At 44.4% G+C, this 13,670-nt stretch overlaps 1 protein-coding gene across 2 annotated transcripts in view; it reads left to right on the forward strand.

The window, feature by feature from the left end:
• The first annotated feature begins 2,771 nt into the window (after window positions 1-2,771).
• Window positions 2,772-13,670, forward strand: part of C1QTNF7 (C1q and TNF related 7) — a 129,428-nt gene continuing 118,529 nt past the window's right edge. Inside the window, exon 1 of one of the 2 annotated variants that reach the window (XM_070791821.1) lies at window positions 2,772-3,248. Coding sequence is in view for 1 of the 2 variants with exons in the window: in XM_019963110.2 (XP_019818669.1) it covers window positions 3,236-3,248 (13 nt within the window). In the remaining variant the exon portion in view is untranslated. The remainder of the gene's footprint in view (window positions 3,249-13,670) is intronic. The other variant, XM_019963110.2, reaches the window with a different exon arrangement.

The following is a 13,670-nucleotide window of genomic DNA, read 5'->3' on the forward strand; positions in this document are numbered from 1 at the left end:
TGCAGTCCAAGGGACTCCCAAGAGTCTTCTCCAACACCACAGTTCAAAAGCATCAGTTCTTCAGCACTCATCCTTCTTCACAGTCCACCTCTCACATCCATACATGACCACAGGAAAAACCATAGCCTTGACTAGATGGACCTCTGTTGGCAAAATAATGTCTCTGCTTTTGAATATGCTGTCTAGGTTCGTCATAACTTCCCTTCCAAGGAGTAAGCGTCTTTTAATTTCATGGCTTCAGTCACCATCTGCAGTGATTTTGCAGCCCCCCAAAATAAAGTCTGACACTGTTTCCAGTGTTTCCCCACCTATCTCCCATGAAGTGATGGGACCGGATGCCATGATCTTCATTTTCTGAATGTTGAGCTTTAAGCCAACTTTTTCACTCTCCACTTTCATTTTCATCAAGAGGCTTTGTAGTTCCTCTTCACTTTCTGCCATAAGGGTGATGTCATCTGCATATCTGAGGTTATTGATATTTCTCCCGGCAATCTTGATTCCAGCTTGTGCTTCCTCCAGTCCAGCCAATAGTGGCCGACACACACAACTAATGATGTTTCCTCAGTTTTCTCCTTCTAGAGCTACAAGGTTACTTGGCGCATATGACCTTTCTAGTTGTGGCAGGTGTTAATTTCACCAAATGTGTTGTTACTGCAAAACGCAGCGTCTCATCTTTCCAGCATCTGGTATCAAATTAACACCTACTTCCTGACTATTAGGCCAATGCCACCAAGTTTAAGATTCTGCTAGCAGTATCCCTTGTGCATTATCGATTTTGGTAGTTGTCAGGGGAAATAACTCTAGGTGCTGTGATAAATCACAATGATCCCATAAACAGGTCTTGCTAAGTACCTTATACATGTTGTCCAGTTGCCAAGTCATGTCCGACTTTTCAACCCCATGGACTGCAGCACACCAGGCTCCCCTGTCCTCCACTGTCTTCCGGAGTTTACTCAAATTCATGTCCATTGAGACAGTGATGCCATCCAACCTCTGCCACCTTTATCTCCTTTTGCCTTCAGTCTTTCCCAGCACCAAGGTCTTTTCCTAAGAGTTGGCTCTTTGCATCAGGTGGCCAAAGTATTGGAGCTTTGGCTTCAGCATCAGTGCTTCCAGTGAACATTCAGGGTTGATTTCCTTTAGGACTGACTGATTTGATCTTATTTCAATCGAAAGGACTCTCAAGTACCAATCCAAAGGACTTCTCCAGTACCACAATGTGAAAGCATCAATTCTTTGGCACATAGCCTTCTTTAAGATGCTTATTAGTATTACTGAAAATGCAGTATTAGGTGTTATATGCAAATTAGTTGTTTGAACATAATTGTGTTTAATCTTTCTTAATTAAAGAAACCAACTCTTAAAGAAATTGGGCTTCCCCTATGGCTCGGTGGTAAAGAATCCATCTGCAATGCAGGAGCTGTAGAAGCTATAGGTTCTATCCCTGGGTTGGGGAGATCCCCTGGAGGAGGGCATGGCAACCCACTCCAGTATTCCTGCCTGGAGAATCCCAGGGATGGAGCAGCCTGGTGGGCTATAGTCCATAGAGTCGCAAAGAGTTGGATATGACTGAAGGGACTGAGAAGAAAGAAAGTAAGTAACACATCAGAATTCACGTATCTGGGATAATTGATCCAAGTCTATGACACCACCTATGCTTAGGTCTCTGGACGGCTATGCAGCATAAGCCAAAACAAAAATATGTTCCACCATGTTCTCTGCTTCTATAGCAAAGGAAACCCGAGCATTCCCTGAAGTTGTAGATCCCTTCTCTCTTTGCACTATTTCAGAGGCATTACCCTCTATCCATAGAATAATAAGAGTTACTCAAGACAACTCAAAACCACAGTGGAAAAATAATCTGTAGTTTTTGAAACAATGAATGAGGTTCTTGTCTTGAAATGTGTTTGCGTACATTTACACAGTGAGCTTACTTAATAGATCGTGCCTCTGTCAATATTTCTATCCTCCGCCGAATGGTTTATTTATATAATGAATGTTTTCTGTATTCATTTAGGGAATTTTATTATGTCATAAACATTCATTAAATCTGGCAAAGGTACATGCTGTCCAGTGTTTACTCCCTGTACAAGCTTCCATATATTAACTTTCCCTACGAGAACATAAATGCAAACCAAAATTGTCACAATCGTTACTTGATCTGAACCCACGCAATATTTTATTCATTCAGTAAATGTTTATTAAGTATTTGCCATCTATCGAGTGCTAAGCAAGACATGTTTTAAGATAGACTATAAATATTTTTAAGTCACCAATTTCAGTTGACCACACTTGAAGCTGGCCGAAATTTCAACTCACAAATGTGTGTGTGTGTGTGTGTGTGTGCGCGCACGCGTGTATGTGTGTGTTTAATGGCAGTTGGGGAAGGGTGGTGAAAATAGTAAAAATTGCTAACATCGATTATAGGTCTAATGTCAGAAGATTTATTCAGCTACATGGATAGAGACTGCAAAACAAATTTTCCTTCCCAGAGACAATAATTTTCTTGCAGAATGCAAATAACATCATTTTAGACATTTTCCTCTCTTAGTAAAACACAGTGTACACTAATTTAAATTTTCAAACAGCTGCATTAGGGAGAAATTGTCTGGAAATAATTGCCAGTAAAAGTGATGTTTAAACACAATTTCACTAGCATCACTCTTCATAAATAGGGACCTAAACTTTCCTGTGTGCTATTTGCTTCCAATGAAGGGATACCACTTGGTCTTAAGGCATCACTTTAAAAGGCAAAAGCCACTTGAAGGAACATGGTGAGGAGAGCAATGGATAAAAGAGAGAAATAGAACCATTTAGATATCCGAAACCCTCGCTTTTCATTTGCCTCAGCCTGGGGTTTGCAGGACGTCACCCACTCCCACTCATTCCTAACAAGAGTATATATTAAGCTCTTTGAAATGTGAGTATTATGGGAAGGATCGCAGTTGCTTTAAATTATAGAAGTTGGCAAGTGCCTGGGAGGAGCAGGAGGTTGTTTAAACCGAGAAAGACAGTTGCAAAACTTTGTACAACAGTATGAGCTCCAGGCTTCAAAAGTATTCTCACGCGCGGACCAGCACTTTATTTTTCATCAAGCTATTTTTTAAGTTGTTTTGAAGCCGCTTCAAATAATAAACACATATTTCTGCTGGAAACATTGTTTAATGGTTTCTGAATTCATGGGACAAGAGAAGCAAGAAAGCCTCATGATTTGGTGGAAGGTTTGATATCAGCAATGCCTAGAAAAGGTAAGCTTCCCTTTTCTCTGCGTTTTTTCTCTTTCTTTTTCCACCCCCCTCCTATTGGCTTTCATCAACAATATTTACCGAAAGGATTTAAGACAGCTACTTGTAGGGAAATGGGGAACTTGTAGAAAGTATGTCAACAAATGATAAGTCAGAGGTCAGAAATCCTCAGCTGTAGTATTTTCTCCTACTTTCTATTCTGCTTGTCACAGGAACCTCTGTGAACCATTTTTGAGTCTATGAAAAATGCCATTTCTCTCAGAAATTGTGTGCAGGTCTCCAATCTAATGTGCCTAGCATTTGCCAGTGTGCTGACGGGCTCATGTATTGCCAAGGTCACAGTGTCTATGTTTTCTTATCCCGTTATAGGCAATTTAACTTCCGAAACCGTGATCTTGCTATTAACTCAGAAATCTTTCCCATGGAAGACTGTAACATTAGTCCAGAAATTCTCTGAAGTGTGCTTACTCTGAATTCTTATAAGCTTGTTCTGCAGCCTACGTATTTTTAAAGTTAAATAAGTCATTTGACTTCTCTTTTGGAGTGACAAAAAGGACTGTTACAGATATTATGTCCTGGGCAGGGAGAAAGAGTTCAACTCAAAATTTGTGAAGTCGCAGTTGACAAGCAATGCTATGGACTGAATCGGGTGGCTGGGTCTTCTTGGTTGTGCCTGAGAAGGAAGAGAGGTTATGACAGTCCTGTTTTTCTGTGCCAGGATCTAGGAGAAGCATGTTTGTGGTTTTAGATGAAGGGGAAAGTAAGTGATGTGTGTTTCTGTTTCCTTGAGAAAGTCTGTGATATCAGTCTTGTCATCGTTTCAAGAGAAAATTCCAGGTGCAAAAAAAAAACTAGATACAGAAAAAAAGAGATTTGCAAATGTGTCCCCCACACCCACCCCCACCTCCCCCACCCCCCTCCCCCCCGCGTGCAGGTTGAGATTTTATCAGAGCTCACGTTCATTCCTCAGGCACACATATGAACTTGCAGGCAGAGGTTAGAAAACCCTGTGCGTTTGCAGGAATCTGAGTGGTTTGGGACACCAAGTCGACCTCGATCTGTGAAACCCACTGCTGGCAGAAACTGATCACAGGTCTCTGAGGCCTGGGTGAGAAAGTGGGGTGCTACCTGGGAGCCCTGGCTCTCGGGGTCCACAGGGCTCTATCGGCTTTTCGGGTACCAGCGGTTGATCTGTTTGTGGAAAGCTTTTCCTTCTGCGTCAAATTCTAATGACATGAAGTGGATTACAGCGGCTTCCCCTGCCTTTTGGGGTTCCTGGGGATGGGAGAGAGATTAAGCTCAGAAGGAAGGACAGAGATTGTAGAAACACCGAGGAGGCAGCTCCATCCGCTCACTGGCAAGGCGGTGGGGAGAAAGCTTAGCCCTTTCCTCCACCCCCGGGGGTGAGTGGAGGAAGTCGGACCCCCGCCTTGCCGCTTCACTGTCCAGTTCCTTCCCAGACTCTCGCTGCTTCCCTCTCCCCGTCCTGGGCGATCCACGCCAGCCACGCAACCTCCAGAGAGGGAACAGTGGGTTGGACAGGCAGGCTAGCATCTCCTCCTTCTCGTCCTCTCCGACCATTCCCAGGCCAGTTGGGGAAGCCGCCGCCCTATTTGGAGGGGGTCTCCAGGACCCCACCCCGTGACCTCATTGCCGGCAGCCGGGGAGCTGGGATGGCCAGGGGTTGCGTGGCGCCTGAGTGCACCCCGGGGATGGGTGCGGCCACGCGCGCGCGGCGTGGCGTGGGGGACTCGCCCCCGGATGGAGCGCGCACTTCCCATCTCGGGCTCCCACAGAGGCTGGCGGCATTTCTGGAAGCCAGAGCCCCCAGGCCCCGCCTCTGGGCCCCGAGGAGGCCCCAAAGAGGATCAAAACAAAAAGGCAGTTAGAGTTGCTAATGAAGCCCCAAGCCAGATGACTCATCTGGGGCGCAGCCACAGGGGGCGGGGGTCGGGTGTGGGGCTTTGTGATGAAACCTGGGAAAGACGGGTCAGGGTTGTCCCCAAAAAGGATGCTGAGGTGCAGCCCAGGGTGACCTAATCGTGCCTCCTCACCTCAGAGCGGCTGGGACAGAGGCCACATCTGTGAGGGACGAGAGCGTTAACTAATGAACTGCCAGAGTGCGAGGGCCACGCTGTCTGAACCTTGAAAAGCGTTGGAACCAGACTTAGACCAGGTTGCCAGCTACAGCCGCACACCCCGAGTCCGTGGATCCAGACCTGGGAAGCCCCAGACGCGGGACTCAGCCCCTCAGGCGCCTGGGAGGAGACACTATTGCAACTCAGTAGACCTTAATTATGTGTCCACCAGCGCCAGAAGCTTTGCCGAGGCTCTTTGAACTTGGCCCTTGATGGAGACACCAAGTGGTAACAGCCTGGAAGGTTTATGGAAAACTTAAGAGGGGCTTTGTAAATCAGCCTGCTGAAATCAAAGAGAGCTCCTAGTTGCATTTGAACTAGACCTTGGCGGAGGAATGAAATATCATGGGAGAGACCATAGGGTCAAGAGCATCTAGGCAGAAGCCAAGGAGCAAAGAGAGATTAAAGGTCATGGCGCTCCCAGGGAGGTGGTGAGGCTCTGTTTCCCCAAGTGTATTTCAGGTCAGTTTCTTGGGTCATTAATAAGATGATAACCAAAAGCACCGCCTGGTCAGGCAAATTTGGGAAAGCATAAAACTATACACCGCAGACGACCAAGAACTCAGGCTGTAGGGTCACAAACATGTGACTTCAAATCGCATCTCCACCCCTTAACTGCCTTGTAATCTTGGACCCAGATTGCTCCATCTGTCAAGTGAGGACCATTATCTGCATTCTTATGAGGACATTTGAAGGATTTAATTACAGTATTAATGAAAAAGGCCTACTATCAAAGTGTCTGGCAAAGTCATGGGGCCAAAGTGTCTGGCCCCTTGGAATGTTAGTTACTCTGACTGGCTATTAGATGCTACTTTCTTTGCCGCAGGAATTCTCACATGTTTTAGTTCCTTGGTTTGTCCTCTATCTTTCTATGAGTGGGTCATTAGAATCTAATCTAATGAGTTAGAACTCATTAGAATATGAAACCACTTTTTTTTTTTTGGTCCCCAAAGAGTGTCACACATGGGGAACTCGGAATGCATGCTAGAATATGGTTGGGTTGGCCCAAGGAGTTGAGGCTACCGTGGCCTGCAAGCCCATGAAGTTTTCCAAGATTTAATCGAAATTTATCACTCTTCACCTGCCACTGCATGAATGCCACCCTATTTCAATGAAACAGAAACTCCCAAACTGAGATTCTCCTATCAAAAAAAATTGAGTTTTTCTCCTTAAAACTATTGTCAATTTTTATAAGAAGAGAAAAATAAGAGCAAAGCAAATTCTTTCATTTTCACACCCAAAAGCCCAACCTCTGCCTCTGATTTGAGGGCCTGTATTTGGTGGTCAAAGGCAGGGGCATAAGCTAGAATAAAACATGATCCCATCTTCAAGGAGCCATCAGTTAGATTGTTGTTCAGTCACTAAGTTGTGTCCGTCTCTTTGGGACCCCATGGACTGTAGCACATCAGGCTTTACCATCTCCCGGAATTTACCATCTCCCAGAGTTTGCTCAAACTCATGACCATTGATTCAATGACTCTGTCAATAAGGTAGAGAAAATAAACTGTGTGTTCTCATTTCTAAAATGTGAAATTAGGTTTTCAAGGAAGAATATAGGAGAAGCTCAAAGTGAATTCTGCAAAAGCGAGACCTCAAGTCTCTGGAATGATCAGAGCAATAGGTAACTTTCTTTGACATTTACCAAGGGTGAGAAACTGTGCTAAGTACTTTGCAGTGATAACTCATGTGTACTTTATAAGGCTACAAGGTGAGTGTTGACTTGCCCATTTCACAGATGAACAAACTAAGCCCTAGAGAAAGGCAGTAATCTGCCTGAAGTCTTCCAGGAAGTATAGTCTCAAACTCAAGTCCATCTGATTCTCTGTATCCCTCACCCAGGAAAGACTTTTCAGAGGAGATAATGTGTCACTCGACCTTGAAGGATAGATACAGATTAACAGGAGGGGAATTTCAGGCAGTGAGAAGAAAATCTGGGGAGTGTCAGAAAATCCACCTGGTGGAAGAAAGGGTGTGCATAGAAAGAAGAGGGAAATGAGCTCAAAAGCCTTGGTTAGATTTTAAAAGTCTTCATAGTCTGCGTGTTCAGTCGTGTTTGATTCTTTGTGACCCCATAGACTGTAGCCCTCCAAGTTCCTCTGTCCATGGGATTCTCTAGGCAAGAATACTGGAATGGGTTGCCATTTCCTACTCCAGATGATCTTCCTGACCCAGGGATCAAACCCTCATCTCTTGAGTCTCCTGCATTGGCAGGTGGATTCTTCACCATTTTGGTACCTACAAGAACAAAAATTGACACTTGGTAATAGATGTTAACTAGACCTACTGTGGTGAGTACTTCACAATACATATGAATGTTGAATCATTATGTTGTACACCTAAAGCTAATAGAATGTTCTATGTTAATTGTATCTGAATCAAAAAACAGAAAGAAAAAAAAAAAGAAAATTCTAAAAAAGAAAAAAAAAAAGAGTAGTTAGCTAGAAAATGCCCCAAAAGACATAACAAAAATGTAGGCAAATGCTATTATAGAAATGTGCAATTAATAAAAATTTATGTTATTTTTTGGGGGGGAAAAAAGACTTGGTTGGAAAAAAAAAAAAGATGTGGTTGGAATCAGATGATAGAAAGCCTTGAATGCCAAACCACAAAGTTTAGATTTCTTTAATAGAGGAATCATTAAAACTTTGTAAACAAGAAAGTAACAGCCTGGCAGTGCTTTAGAGCAAATAACTGAAGATGATTAATTAGTCTGTGCAGCAGGGGCAAAGAGAAAACCTCCGGTTACTGGGAAGCCATGTTTGTCCAGGTAGGAGACAGCAGTTGTTTGCTCCCAAAATCCCTAAGGGATGCGGATGCTCATCAGACCCAGGCTCCTAATCCTGCTACCCCAAAGCCATGACCACCACAGTGATCTATCCAAGCAACGACCTTGAGGCCTCACTACATCCAGATTTAACCCTTACAGTGACAGGGGGTAGAATGGAAGGAGCAAGAGGGGCAGGCGGACCTCTCGGGACTTCCTCAGCTTTCAGACTCCATGGAGCTAAAAACTCTGAGAGCTTTTATGGACATCATTACCCACACATTTCACCATTCAATCACCAGTTTCCAGACTTGTTCCTATCAAACAGGCCTGTTTCCAAAAGAACTGGAGAGTCTACAAAATTTTTATGCGTTTACAGCTATAGCAATTGCATAATAATGAGATTGGCATGCAGGGATTACGGGAGGGTATATTTTCATATATTCCTTCAGGAGAAATTTTTATCCATCTTCTTGGCTGTCTGCCTTTTGCAAAAGTCAGCTGTCCTCCCCTTGTGTCTGAGAACACTTACTGCGGTGCGATACCACCCCAGGATCTTGCTGGGGGTTGGGTTTGTTTTGTCTTTTTTTGCTGTGCTGAGTCTTTGTTGCTGTGTGGGCTTTTCTCTAGTTGCAGTGAGCAGGGGCTACTCTTCAGTTGCAGGACACAGGCTTCTCATTGCAGTGGCTTCTCTTATTGTGGGCTTCCCTGATGGCTCAGATGGTAAAGAATCTGCCCACAATGCAGGAGACCAGCATTCTTTTATTAAGGAGCACAGGCTCTAGGGTGCTTGGGTTTCAGTATTTGGTACATGGGCTCTGTAGATGCAATTCGTGAGCTATAAAGCTCAGTCTCAATAGTTGTGGTTCACAGGCTTAGTTTCTCCACAGCATGTGGGATCCTCCCAGATGGCAGGCGGACTCTACCGCTGAGCCCCCATGGAAGCCCCCTTGTGGTGCTCTGAATAATAGTTATTTGTGCCAGGGTCCTATGACTCCCACCAGCTCCCACATGGGAAATGGCAGCCCACTCCAGTACCCTTTGCCTGAAGAATCCTATGGACAGAGAAGCGTGGTGGGATGGGGTCCACAGGGTTGCAAAGAGTTGAACACTACTGAAGCGACTTAGCACTCAGCACTCAGCTCCCACAGAGAGTGAGCTTCAGAGAGCAGGAATGAAATCATCTTTAGATTTTCCAATGCCTTACAACTGTAGTAGATCTGAATCAATCTACAAACATGGATCTTCAAGAAATCTCACATTTTTCCATTTTATTTCGTACAACATAAATCTGATTCCAAGAGTTTGTGGCAGCAGGAAGTTTAGTTTCAGAAGTGATCAGGCTCCTACCCCCACTGTCACCAGAACTGGGGAGGTCCTCCTTCAGATCACTGTGCCCTCTCTTATAAATCGCCTGTCCCTTTGATGTCTGTGGACTCGGCTTTCCAGCCCCGCTTAGGAAGTGAGGGTCACTGTCCAGCCGGGAAGCTGGGGTCTGAGTGACCCTCTGCTGTCCTGTCCTCTGCAGTCTGGCCACACAGCATTTCCACTTCTCACGGATGCCCTGGTCCCCAACCCCAGACTGTCCCAGTCTGGGAAAGTCGCCCATCAAAAGCCCTGCATTCTTCCCTTTCCCAGCGTCTACTCTTGGACTTGGGCTTTAGGAAAGAAAGGAAGAAATATTATTTTTAAGAAATGTCTGCTTCCTGCTCTTCCTGTATAACCTTGAAACAAAGAAGCCCAAAGAGCCAGGCAACCTTCTCACGATAAGTTGGGAGTAGAGAACGCACGTGAATAAACATTTCTCTAAGTTATTTTGTCACATAACCCAAAAGGTATTCAGCAGTGGCTAGTAGAATACATCTTCTGGTAATTGATGAAATGGCATCTCCAAAGTTGCTCAGTTGATCACCAGAGCTTATCAGGCTCTTTATTAAGAACCTACTATGTGCCTGTACCTTGCCTATACTGTCTACATGTCCCCATTTTTCAGATGAGAGAAGTGGATCACTTACTTAACATCCTACGAGCACTGTAGGGAAGCATAGGTATTTAAACTCCAGTTGTAGTCATCTCCAAAACCCACACCCTTCCGACCCTGCCACATGGACTCTGGCAAGGATTCCTAATTCTCTAACTAGCAGTTCAGAGCCCTGGTACTGACTCATCCTAGAGTAGACATTTCCAATTACCATTTTTTAAAATTTATTTTGGTAAAATAAAGTTGATTTACAATGTTGTGCCAATTTCTGCTGTAGAGCAAAGTGATTCAGTTATGCATACACACACATACATATAAACATTCTTTATATTCTTTTCCATGGTGATTTATCACAAGGTATTGAATCTAGTTCCCTGTGCTTTACGGCGGTAGGACCTTGTTTTTTATCCATTCTCTGTATAATAGTTTGCCTCTGCTAACCCCAAACTCCCAATCTATCCCTCCCCAACCTCCTTTCCCTTGGCAACTTATAGATCTGTTCTCTACAACATTTGTTTTAAGTGGAGATTTTTTTCACCACGAACATAGTCTGACTCTGTTTGAAATACTGACAATCTCATGGAATGGCTTTTTACCCCATCTCATCAGCTATCTGTGAGGCAGCAGGGATGGAGACTTAATCCTATTTGAAAGATGAGAGCAAGGCAAAGTGACTTGTCCACAGCCAAAGGACTAGAAGGGAGCTCGAAGTCCCACATGCATTTGTCAGTCTGTCTCCCCAGCAAGGGGCGGGAGTTAGTCCTAATTAATCAGAAGTTATCGATAAGACAGCATTAAATATTTGCACGTTTAGTGCCTGCTCATACCGCCCATAACAGAAAACCGTAGCTGACACAGTTGCCTTAAGACACATCCTGCTAGATGTGCACGAATGATATTTGAGGGGTGTCATTAAAACTTCACTTGGTGGCCTTGCCAATTGCCAGCATCCTCAAACCACATTACGCTCTTAAACTAGTAAGTTATTTTTTTCAGTTTCTTTCCTGCACCTTAAACTTTTTTTGGAAAAAGACTTCTTTAGTTAATTTTGACCCCAGGCCGCTGTAAAATCTAACTTGAAATCGGTAGCATCTCAGTGTAGGGATTCTTTGAGTTACCAACCCATTTTATTTTATCACGGGTGTTCATACCCATTCCTCAGATCCTTCACCTCACCTCTTTTCCTTCCCAATAAAGACCACATTCCTTGGTATGATCCTGGGGGGAGGGTGTCTTGAAAAATCTGTCTCTTGCCCCCTTCCTCGTCCCCTTTACCCCTGGCTGCTGGCCTCCATATATCCATATACCCACGTATACCAAATACCAGAGACTAGGTGCTTTAAACAACCGAAATTGATTTTCTCACAGTTCTGGAAGCTAGAAGTTCAAGACCAAGGTGCCACAGGTTTGATTCCTTCTGAGGCCTCTCCTTGGCTTGCAGACAGCTGCTTTCTCACTGTGTCCTCATGTGGCCATTTTTCTGTAGAGAGCATATGGCCAAGTTCCCCCTCTTACAAGGACACTGATCAGACCAGATTAGGGCCCATCCTCAGGCCCTCATTTTAACTTGATCACCCCTTTAAAGGCCTTATCTCCAAGTACAGTCATATGGTGAGGTACTTCAACAGGTGACTTTCAGGGAAGCCCAGTTCGCTGCAGAACAGCCCAAAAGCTATGCACAGTGAGGTCATAACAGTTTCTCAGTCCGTCCTTCTCTCCTTGTGACATAGGTCTAAAGAGTCAAGTCTATTCCCTTTGCATGAATTATGTTGAACCATATACAACGGCTGACCTTCAACCATTCCATTGCACGCGTGCTGTGAGCTGAGTCGCTCAATCGTGTCTGATTCTTTGTGACTCTTTGGACAGTAGTCTGCCAGACGCCTCAGTCCATGGGATTCCCCGGGCAAGGATACCGGAATGAGCTGCCACGGCCTTCTCTAAGGGATCTTCCCGACTCAGGGATCAAACCTGCCTTGGCAGGCTCTTTACCACTAGTGCCACCTGGGAAACCCTAACCATTCTATTATCTACACAAAATGGCAATTTTATATAAACTCCAGTATAACCTAGAGACGTAAAAACTGTCATTTCCTGAAAACAATTTAGGGACAAAGTCCTTATAATACTACAGAAATTGTCATATTTCCATCCTCCTGTCTTTTCTTGAGTCTGAAATGAAATGGTCCCAGACAAACTTTGAGAATTTATCCACACTACAAACTCCACCTTCAGCTTCAGCACCAATCATAGCAAAATGTTCATTTTTAGTAAGGCAGCCCTGGGCTTCCCTGGTACCCACTCCAGTATTCTGGCTTGGAAAATTCCATGGACTGTATAGTCCATGAGGTCGCAAAGAGTTGGACCCTCTTTGCTACTTTCACTTTCCATTAAAATACCACTGGTCACCAGAAAATTCTTTCTTATGCCAGAATCTGACCCTTTTAAATGTTTCTCCACTGGTCTTGTTCTATTTCTAGAAGTAGCAAGAATCCCACCACTTTCCTCTGGCTTCTTAAACATTTAAAGACCATCACCAGCTGCCTACCTAACCCTCTCCAGGGTCTCCCTGGACTTGCAGGGAGAAATTTCCCTGACACTGTGGTTCACCAAACATACCCACGCCCCTCTGGAAATGACGTCCAGACCTCGACACCGGATACCAGATGACTTTCACAGTCAGTGTTAACTCCACATCAGTTTCCTGGGATGGGTAGCAGCTATGCAGAGACCTGCATGGAGAAGTAATCCGAACCCAATCTAGGGTTCACAGGAAAGAATGTAAAATTCAATTAGCGATGGCTTAAGGAGGAGCAGATTCTCTCCAGAACTGCTTTAACTATTAATACTACACTGGACACTGTCTCTCAGTCCAGGTCACAGGGGAGCTATTACTCTCTGTGATTTAAATACTCTGTTCTCCTTAATGCTAAATTTGCATCAGCTTTGCTAGTCAGCCCATTTCGGAAAAAAAAAAAGATCAAGTATGTTACTCAGATTATTTCTTTTCAGCACTGTCTCTTGCTGTGGAGCAGAGGCTCTAGGGTGTGGGTTTCATTAGTTACAGCTCCTAGGCTCTGGAGCACAGACTCAGTAAATGTGGTACACGGGCTTAGTTGCTCTGAGACATATGAGATCTTCCTGATCAGGGATCAAATCCATGTCTCCTGCGTTGGCAGGCAGATTCTTTACCACTGAGCCACCAGGGAAGCCCCAGATTATTCTTTCAATTTAGTTGTAGCAAAGCTGATTTTCATCCATGCTGCGGTTCTGCTTTTCTTTCTAGTTAGCTAAAAAGAATGAGGAATCGGAAATTGTGACCTGCGGGTGTGACATGTTCAGTCCTAATCCTTCCTGGCTGTGTGTGTGATTGTGGGCAAGTTATCTGAACACTCTGAGCCTCCGTTCATCATTGAAAATGAAAACAATAAGTATGTACTCCAGCAGATCCACTGATATCTTAAGTAAAATATTATATGAGAAAACGTTTGTAAGTCAGAAGATGAGACACACATACTAGTCAGTGTCAGGAGCTGTTAGTT

The sequence above is a fragment of the Bos indicus genome, chromosome 6 (assembly GCF_029378745.1).
Source record: "Bos indicus isolate NIAB-ARS_2022 breed Sahiwal x Tharparkar chromosome 6, NIAB-ARS_B.indTharparkar_mat_pri_1.0, whole genome shotgun sequence".
NCBI lineage: Eukaryota > Metazoa > Chordata > Mammalia > Artiodactyla > Bovidae > Bos > Bos indicus.